We start from the raw sequence: 10,168 nt of genomic DNA, 5'->3' as shown, positions 1-10,168 counted from the left end.
TTCTTATTCTTATAAGTATTTGCTGGCTTAACCTGCTGAGTCATTTATATGATGTTGTTCACATGTATGGGGATACATGTGAAATATGACCCTGAGACATATGAATGACATTAATTTATTTATTAAGACCTACTCCGGTAAAAATAAGTTTCATTTACTTGTTAACATGTCCATATGGTGTTTTTTATATGCTGGAAGACATATCATGAGTGAAATATGCTGTCAGAGCCATGGCTTTGCATTTTAAACCTTGAAACTGCAATATACTGATGACTGTCACAAAAACACAGATTCAGACAGTCAGGGTTTCATACATCACAAACTTAAGGAAACAATCCTGTCATCTTGCAGGATGAGGCTTTTGATATCAATATTCTGCAGAAGCTGTTTGGACATGTATGGCTGAATAACTCCAATATTGTAGCTTGCCCTTGCATGGAGTAGTTTTGCAGTGTTTTAGCAGAGTTGTAGGTGAGCTGGTGTGCTTGAGAGGGGAGGTCCGCATGGAGAGGGAGGTGAGGACTGTACTGATACTAAAGCCTGTTTCAGACATGGACTGCTTCTTTTAATTTGATGGCATCTGAGCATGTTGGCTTCATGTCTGAATGAGTGCTCTGGTCACTTTTCTCTAAAGTTGAAATAACAATCTTACTCGGTCACACCAGGTTACATATCATTTTTATACCGGCACAGATCTTAACTGCAAGCACTTGCATTAACGGATAGGCACATACATGCATTTTAGTTGTGTAAAATGATTTGGGAAGGCTTTTTTTCCCCCCTGATTAGGGCTCAAAGCAAGCAACAGTGTAGACTGTAGAGGTAAATCAAAACCTTAGGAAGGCAGGAAGGGATCATTTTCAAGGAAAAAGCTTCCAAGATGTATTCTCAGTGTGCATTTGTGACCAAACTAGCTTCTCTTGTGTTTAGTATTAATTTGTAATCTTAACTCAATTGAAACCAGTGTGCAGGATATAGAGTTATCTGGTGCTGAACAGATTGCAACCAGCTGAATACCACTCACCTCACCCTTCACTTCCAAACATGTAGGAGGCCGCTAAAAGGAGCATAGCGGAAGAAAACCTGTTATCTCCTTAGATATAAAAAACTAATTCTAAGGTAATAAAAACACAGTTCCTTTTATCAGATGAATTTACAGTAATTAAAAGATACCTGTGGTGATTGTGTGTGTTTAGTGTATTTTTTGTATATGGCTGGCAGTTGTTTTGTGTTGTGGCTGGAGTTGTGCTCTCAGTTTTTCAGGCTGGACGGGGCCGCTTAGAGGAGGACGCTCTGCGCTGGCACAGCTGCAGCTCATCTCATCATTATGCGCTGGATAAAGCCACCGTTCTACCTGTGCTCCAGTGCCAGATGATTGTCAGCTCCACGAGAGGTACATTCGGCCGCTTAGCTAGTACATGCGTGTCCTGCTGAGTCATCTTCAGTTTATGAGTAACTGTATTCTCTTGTGTTCACCAGCGTCTCCTTCACCGGCTCCAGCGTCCAGCTTCTCCAGCTCGCTATGCCAGTTCTTCTTGTGTGTCCACGGAATCACGAGTTTTTCCCTTGGCATGAGCGCCTGCATGGGAAGATTGCCGCATGGGAAGAACGCCACATGAGCACGAGCACGTGATATCACTCGCCTGCACCACTGCGGCGACCAGCGCACCAACCCCGGATCCCTTCACCTGTCTCCCGGTGCCCCACACTCCCTGGTTTCCCTGAAATAAACATATATCCCTTTACCTTGTTCTCGGTTCGTTTTGGGTCCCGCACACGCTTTTGGCCACCAGCCATAACAATACCACTAAACAATATATTCATTTTCTGTTAACTGAGTCTCCTAAATCCTACACGCTAGACTGTCTCAGAACAAATTTCTATTTCTTTTAGAAGTGTAGTATCAGACTCCATGGTTCTTTCTGGGAAGCTTTCCAGGAAATTAGGAAATCAAAGAAATAAATCAGCACCAAACAACCTTCTCACTGCTTCGCATTGCCCTACAAAGTCGATGTTGTGCGTTCTTTGTTGCCACTCCTCTTTATTCACAACAACACAGCACAAGATGATTCACAGAAAAACATATATTTCTTGGCAGCACACTTTGCAGAGAGAACCACAGAGCTTCATTATAAAAAGTGACAAACCTTCCAAAAGAAATAAAAATATACAGATGGTTATTTTAAAGTAAGAACACAGAAGGGAAACAAGTAGCATGAAACACTGTCTGCTGTGAGAAGCTTGGTAACGTGTGGTATGGCACCTCCTGCGTGATGTTGTCGGTGCTGTTATGTTTCCGTGTCTCAGTGTTGTATGTGACATTCTGCACAATCTATTTAGTCCCATTGAGAAGGCCTTTCAGTGATCGCAGCCGAACAGCTCCAGAGACACTTTGTGCTGCTCAGGTAGAGCCTTGCTGGCCACAAACAGCATGACGCTCTCAAAGTGGTAGAAGTGGTTTCCTACGATCACTTTAAGTCCTGCAGGACCACACATGGCAGTGTCGACATTCTTGAAGAGGGCGATTGGACGCTCATTGCTTGCAACACGAGGGCTTGCCTTCATGTCCACGTCATAGATGTGATCACCTGGAGGACAGCAGGCAGGAAGACATGTGAGTGGATGCTGTACAAATGCATGAATTGTGTAAAGCTCAGGAAGGTAAAGCACTGATTTAAGTGTTTGTTTGGTGATGAAAAAACACCTAGATAAGAAATTAGATGCTTTTAATTTACAAGTGATCTCATGAGTGCATATAACTATATATATAACTATATGTGTGTGTGTGTGTGTGTGTGTATATGTATATGTATACACACACACACACACACCTATATATATGTGTGTGTGTGCGTGTGTGTGTGTGTGTGTGTATACATATATATACACACACACACACACATATATATATATACATATACATATATGTCATTTCAAGCATTTTAAAGGATTATGTTTCTTTGTGAATCAGGTCCTAACTACATACTGCCCTTAAAATGCTGTTTAAGCATTAGTTATATGTAACCACGCTGAGGCAAAATGTTAGTTTGTGATATTACAAATATGTCCGCTATCTATTTTATTGGCTCACTATCGCTCCCTTTTAACCAACTAATCGTATGTTAGATGAGGTGGGACTGGTTACCCTGACAACCATGAAAATGGAAGAAAGCTTCAAATATGTGGTGAAAGGGCAGATTTTAGGCCAAACTGATATTTTTCTAGGTCCAACCAAGTAATTTGTGCCTCACAAGAGAGTTTTTTTGTTCAGAAAGTGAAGTAGAATGACTTGGATTAAAAAATATTTAAAATCAGCTTTTCCATTTCTGTTGTCTTCATTCAGTGAGCTGTGAGTTCTCCCAGTAGAACCCTTATTATTCTTTTTGCAACATTTTTATCTGATATACCTTCATCTTTTCTTTTTCTTTTTTTTTTCATAAAGTTATTTCCTTGACCATATTGTCTTTTGCTGAGGTGAACTTCTATGAAGTCCTAAATGTTATTTTGACTGTACATCTACAGCAGTTAATTTTCTAAAACCTATACAGAATATTATTTGTAATTTTAGTGCTTTTAACTGCATAGGATCATCTCATCTCAAATAATAATAATCTGATTTGCTTTTTTTAAAAATTTATTTAGCATAAAATATAGATATGTATCAAAATATTTTTAGAACTTTAGCTTCATAAAAGCTATTATTAAATAATTTCTGAGAAAACCTTTTTTCAAAAATTGCCCATCAACCCGCCACTTTCAGCAGTTTTTTTTTGCACATTGAAATTTGAGGATAAGTTTGAGCGACCACCACTCAGCAACTATCAAAGATAAAAGTCTAAAATTTCTTAGCCATTATTTTTTTATTATGTCATTAAGTCAGAATCTGCAAAACTTGAAAAGAGGATCATATAATATCTGATTATGGGTGAGTTGAAATGTGAAATGCAGACGTCAACTGGTGATATTTTCTGAACCGTATGTAGTTGAATGTCACAATAATACAACACAAAACATACTATCTATCTATCTATCTATCTACAGCATTTTTCAGCATATACATATTTCATAAGCACCACTTTTCCCCCATAGTTTTTCAAAACAAAGTTTCAAACAAATCAGAGATGTTCCACCATTTCAAATGTATTAACCAACAGTCAAGTCATTCCAAAACAATCCTCTAGCTGAGTAAGGAATTGTCACCTCTTGCAGTCATGTTTTAAATCTGTTCATACCTTTGATGAAGTGAGCGATGTGAGGACCGTCCCCTCCGTCTCCACACATGAATGCAACGTCAATGTGACCCTCGATGCCCAGCTCCTCTTTCACAGGTTTGGGGTAACCGTCCACGAGGGTGTGGTTCTCGCCGACTTTGTAAACATATAAGTGCTCCTCCTGAGGAAAAAAATAAATAAATGTTGTGGTTTTTAGCCTCAAGGAAGAAGTAGCGTTAGCAGCAATAGCATGTGTATGTGTGGGTGGCTGCTTTTGGAGTTCACCTTGATCATGTAAAGATGATCATCATAAGAGAAAACAGCATCCACCTCACTGTGCAGCTCCTTGAAAGCGCTTTCGATGGTGTCGGCTGTCAGTGTGTCATTTCCCTCATCTTTCCGAAGAAAGTGGTGGTCTGCAGAATAAGACAATCCCTCTAAGATGCTGCAAGTGGTAACACCGTGAGAAAATTGCAATGAAACACAACCAATCTAACAAGCAATTCACCTGAGACTCAGCTGACAAAGATATAGTGAAACAATAAAACAGGGCTATAGATTGTGTTTAAAAAAAAACAAAAAACACTGACATATCCTCTGGATCTAAAAAGTGAAGTCAGCATGGAAGAACCTTAAATCTGCATTCTTTGTAATGGTCAGCAGGGGGAGACTCCTCTGGTTGCAACAGGAATCGTATTGTATAGAAATCTATGATAAATTACACTTTTTTCACTTGATTTGTTTCCTCAGTAAACATTTTCCCAATGAGTTTATGGTCTCACTTGCTAGTTTCAAGTCTCCTTCAATGGAGCATGGTGTTTGTTTTAAAATTATGATCCTGAATAAGCGTCAAATAATCGATACAACAGGATGTGTTAAGATAAGGTTTGGGTGACCTTGTGGCTGGCAGGTTGCTGCTGTATTGCACCGATCTGCCACGTGCTTGTTACATCCAGGTTAAAGAGACACTGTCACTATGTGCATCTTTTGACTATGACTTAGACTAAATGAAATGCCTGAACAGAGCTGACTGACAGTCCAAGCAGATGGTTCAAGATTTACCAAATGATTCAAACAAGATTCGAACCAACTATATTGGATCCAGGTGAGTTTGTGAACCAGTTCAACATTCATTCACCTCTACCAGCTATAGTGAACATCTGTAAAAATGCGTTTACTTTAGGGGTTTAACCAAAAATGCTAATTGCTTAGCTTCTACTAGCTGTTAGAAAAATGATTAAAAATAAATAAAAATAAAAAAATAAAAACCAATGTACAGATGTCTACATGCGGGGACTATCTAACTATATGTGTAATCCACTAAAACGTAGTCTGCAGTCACATCTTACCTCTGAAGGCGTACATGTTTCCAGCGTGGTCAGATGTGGCGGCATCCAGGTGAACACGGCTGCAGCGTTCTCGCTCCACGTGGTCGCTATCGTCACCTGAATGAAACAGATGCAAAAAGTCGGTTAAAGAAAATTGTTTTGACTTTGTCTTTGCTCAGCAAAAACTGCCTTGAACATGAGCAGAGTTATTTTATTCAATTCATTTCAATTCAGTTTTATTTGTATAGCGCATATTTACAACAACAGTCATCTCATAGCGCTTCACAAAGGCAGAGACAGAAACACCCAACAATCCAAAACATTTGGATTCCCTATAAGCTTCAGCAGTCTGCAAGCAGTCCACAACAGTGGGAAGGAACCGAAAACCCCCACAGGGGAATAAAAACCTTTGACAAAACCAGGCTCAGGGAGGAACGGCCATCTGGGTTGTCTCAATGCAATTTTATCATTGCTTTGCTCATACTAACAACAAAATAGATAATTCCTGGGAACAGTGAAAGCACAGCGCAACTTTGAAGCTGCAATGGTGTCATATTTGGAAGAAAATCTGTAGGTTTACTTTAAACAGGTGCTTTGCAGTGATTGTATAGAAATAATTTAGACAAAGGAAGGTAGTGAATAGAGTGAAGGGTGGACATAAAGGTATATTAATGACTTCAAACTTGACAAATTTCAAGTGATGGCTGATTAAATTGATGAAACTGATTTAGCTTACTGAACTTGGAGCATCTCATGAAGTAGTCACGTGCTTCTTTGGGATATTTGCCGTGAACCTCGCCGGTCTTCGGGTCAAACTTGGAGAACATGTGTCCATGGAAGCAGTAGAAGTGCTCCATGAAGCGGAAAGCAGATGTGCAGTTGGGCATGGACTTGAACTCCTTCTTATCTACAGCCTTGGTTCTAACGTTGTAGTGGTAGATGTCGTCTCCTGCAGGAAGAAAATCACACATTTAGGGTATTTTTTCGCAAGTTATTTTACAGATAGCTTTTCTGTAGACACTCAGGAATGGTTTTGGTGCAGAAGGTTGAAAGACTGAGTCAACTTTATGCTCAAATGCCCACATCCTTGTTGGATTAACTGTGAGAGACACTTTTTAACTACTCTAGATCTAGGAGTGTCCTCAAATAAAAGCCAAAACTGAGTACACATTCTACAAAACAAAACTGTCATTAATACAAAATGCTTTGTTTATTACGATCACAAGAGACCTGAATTGACTTTGAACCTCAATGAGAAAGACACAAGTCAGATAGCAGGGTTTTGTAGCCTACAGTAAAGTCAGGCTTCACAATAAAGGCTCTATCAGAAAAATCTGTGAAATCTATAGAACATAAAAGGGAGCAAAAATGAAAAAATGTTACTTCTATGCCAGCTTCAATCACCAGTCATATGTGTCAGTGTAGTTCCAGCTGCCTTAGTGATGGTAATTATCAAAGCATAATAAATACATTTTCTCACAGCAAGGTTGATACGCACTTACCCTTAAAGAAGATGACGGAGTCTTCTTCACACTCTGGTTTGGGACACTCCACGGCAGCATCCAAATGGTCGGGGATTCCAGGGAAGACCTCGGAGATGTTCTTGGGGTATCCATCCTCCAATTTGTGTTGGTAATAGCTGAACACCTTAGTGTCCTGCATTAAATGACCACAAGCATCAAGTTACACAGACAAGCTGTTCCACCTTGACAGTGGATTAATCTATAGTGACACTATCATAGAGTGTGGAGACTTTCAAAAAGGAGGTAGTTCTCTTCCTGCTCTCAACGAAGGCGAACGCTTTTTCTCTTGCTCCCTCCCGGCCCTTATCTGCCCTGCTTGCTACTCTTTGTCCTGTGCTGTCTTAGTCTGAATCTATCAGAGCCTCTCTCTGCATTTCACTTCAAAACTCCAAAACCTGAATCATGGATCTGATCAGCTGGTCTCTCAATGCAATTGATCAAATTTTCTCGACAAGAAGACTGGGCAAAGGAGAGCCCGCCTGCCCCGACGGAACGTTTGCAGCGGGATACACGATGGACTCCTGGCAGGAGTGGAGGGTTGTGTGCCTCTCTATACTTTCCGTGGAGGATGTTGAAGACGTCTACTTAATTGGGATCATGATAACAGGCTTCCTGCTGTTTGGAGTTTGCAGGTTCCTGCTTTATCGCAAAGTTGCTGCCCGTCATGGAGGGATTGCTTTGGGCTGTCATCTCTTAGACTAAAGCGATATGCGAACTTAATCGCAAACTGGAAGGGTTTCCAGAACTGATTCACAAGATGGGCACCAACTTGGAGCAGTTGAACAGCCAGATCTGGATGTAATGGGCCATCAAATTTGGCTTTTTTGGATCACAGAGAGAACCAGTGGGACTGACGGTAAATTGCAAGTCGGCCTGACCCAGACGATCTTTCTTTATCTTCATTTGGCTCTCCTGCTTCGGCCTTGGCCTTGAAAGGCCGATACCTCTACACTTATCCTGGATGTTATGCAGACAGATGCTCTGTCCCTCCCCTACCCTACTCCTTCTCCTGTGAACTTTGTTTCTGGACCAGAACTCTTCAAGGTGTCAGAGACACTGTTGAAGTCCATGGACTTACACATACACATACACGAAGACACCCAACACACACACCCCCCTGGACTCAATGCCTTGGTTGGCTCCCCATCCCCTCTCCCTCCCTCGTTACGGTGCAGGATGCTGTGGGCTGACGCGATGTGCCTCGTGGCTGCGCGCTCCCCCCAGTGTCTGAGCTGTGACACCTGTGACACGTCCCCTCCCCAACACACTCCCCCCTCTCACACGTGCAAGTCTTCATCAATAAAGGCTCATCTTATTCTTATTCTTATAAAAAAAATCTTTAAATGTCTTTTCAGAACTTGTAATCCCTCCTAATTCACAGTATTGTCCCGTCTTCCATACATGCTCTCTTTCGTCAGCCTATAATTATATAAACCTGCTTCTGCCCTCTATCCAGACTATTTTGTTGTCTTTCTGCCAGCTTTGTGTTATTGCCCCCCTCTGGCCTCTTTGGTCTGCTGCGTGCCTTTTCTGCTTGTTTGCCAAACTCTGCTGTGATTTCAAAACGTAGTAAAACTCAATGCAACCGTACTAAGAAGAAGAACATGTGGTCGTGGTCGGCGGCATTGTCCTCGTAGTGCATGCGGAAAGCAGCATCCACATGGCCCAGGTGGTGATGGTCATCCAGCTCAGCGAAAGACCCATTGGACAGCTCTGCTTTTCCATGAAAGCCTTTGAACAGATGGTCACCTGGTAGGAAATACAGGAGTCTTTAAATAGAATAATAAACATTTACTTCCGCAGTAGATTCATGCAGTGAAACCAGAGCTTGTTAAGATTTTACTCAAAGCGACACATAACTCTGTACAATCAATCTGTAATGTCCTTCAAGAAACCTGAGCTGAAATAAGTCATCATTTGAGTCAGTATGAAGGGACTCACCCTTGAAGAAGTATGGGATTCCCAGTTCATTCACTGCAACAGCATCCATCTCAAGACCCTGGCAACGGTCAAGAATGTCTGCAGAATATCATAGTTATGTAAAGTCATTTTTAAAAAGTTCTGATAAGAACTAATAACACATATGATGACTAACATTTGAATCCAATCGATCAACTCACCTGCTGCATGGCCTTGCCTGGTTGAATAGAACAGAGAAAAGAAATTATTATTTCAGATTTTCACTTCATATTTGCAGAGAATAAGATGCTTCACATCTAGAATTTTACATGCAATTTATGAAATGTAAACAAGTAAAATCAAGAAATGCACTTGAAAATTCACAAGAAAATATATTTTTTGTATGAGTGTTATACACAATAATTATAAATGTGACTGCAGTTTTTGTATTTTTACCCAACCTTACACTAATCTTGCATAGCCAGATGTGTATCGCTGTTACTCAGACTATACTGTGTAAAATATTCAAACCCAAGATATTATAGTTTGAAGGATGCACTATTACATCAACTGAAAAATGCTTTAGATGTCTTCTGAATTTTTTTACACTGTCTCTAAAACCTGACGCTGTACCTCCAACAAAGTCTTGAGGATTTAAAATAAGTTCATTTAAAGTTTACATCACTGCTTACTAATTTTCAAAGTATGCAGCAGTATTTTCATTTTTATTTGCATTTTAGATTTCTATTAGCAGGCAACAGTAGAACAGTAGCATTGCATGATATCTACTGTAATGGATAGCATGACAAGCACAAATTTTCAGCCTTGACTGATAAAAATGCAACTATCAACTGACTGAAAGAACCTTCAAATGTTTTTTTGTTTGTTTCTTTGTTTCTTTGGGTGAAGCACAGGACTACTTACATATCAGCCAATGCCAGAGCAAGAGCCAGGCAGAGACCCAGGATGTGGGCGAGCAGCTTCATTTTGACGTTTTCTCTGGTCCAGGAGCTGGGCAAAAGGTACAGAGGCTACTGCCGCATCTGTTTATATATTAGTCCAGTTTACTTTGTCATGGTGGGTACCAAAGGAGGAGGAGTGGCTGATGTGCAGAAGCAGTAGGTTCAAGACGCCCACGATATTTGATGTGTGAGCTGCACCCCAATCATCACTGTTCAGAGCAGTTACCAGGAAAGAGAGTCCTGGG

At 40.7% G+C, this 10,168-nt stretch overlaps 1 protein-coding gene across 1 annotated transcript; it reads right to left on the bottom strand.

The window, feature by feature from the left end:
* Positions 1–2,030: 2,030 nt before the first annotated feature.
* Positions 2,031–9,962, bottom strand: hpxa (hemopexin a). The gene is made up of 10 exons (XM_008280134.1): positions 9,886–9,962; positions 9,183–9,199; positions 9,004–9,081; positions 8,654–8,811; positions 7,042–7,195; positions 6,276–6,488; positions 5,561–5,656; positions 4,497–4,627; positions 4,233–4,392; positions 2,031–2,588 (listed from the first exon to the last, which is right to left on the bottom strand). Exons 1-10 carry the CDS (start codon positions 9,945–9,947, stop codon positions 2,359–2,361), a joined length of 1,299 nt encoding a protein of 432 aa, XP_008278356.1. The 5' UTR covers positions 9,948–9,962; the 3' UTR covers positions 2,031–2,358.
* Between the last annotated feature and the right edge of the window lie 206 nt (positions 9,963–10,168).

This window comes from Stegastes partitus, unplaced genomic scaffold, assembly GCF_000690725.1.
Source record: "Stegastes partitus isolate 25-593 unplaced genomic scaffold, Stegastes_partitus-1.0.2 Scaffold183, whole genome shotgun sequence".
NCBI lineage: Eukaryota > Metazoa > Chordata > Actinopteri > Pomacentridae > Stegastes > Stegastes partitus.
This window is presented reverse-complemented; position numbering and strand designations above follow the sequence as displayed.

Excerpts from the sequence above, each read along its gene's own strand:
- hpxa (XM_008280134.1), bottom strand. The coding sequence starts at position 9,947 with ATGAAGCTGCTCGCCCACATCCTGGGTCTCTGCCTGGCTCTTGCTCTG. Across the intron at positions 8,812-9,003 it reads AATCCCATACTTCTTCAAGG|GTGACCATCTGTTCAAAGGC; the intron begins GTGAGTCCCTTC and ends ATTTCCTACCAG. Across the intron at positions 4,628-5,560 it reads AAACATGTACGCCTTCAGAG|ACCACCACTTTCTTCGGAAA; the intron begins GTAAGATGTGAC and ends CTTATTCTGCAG.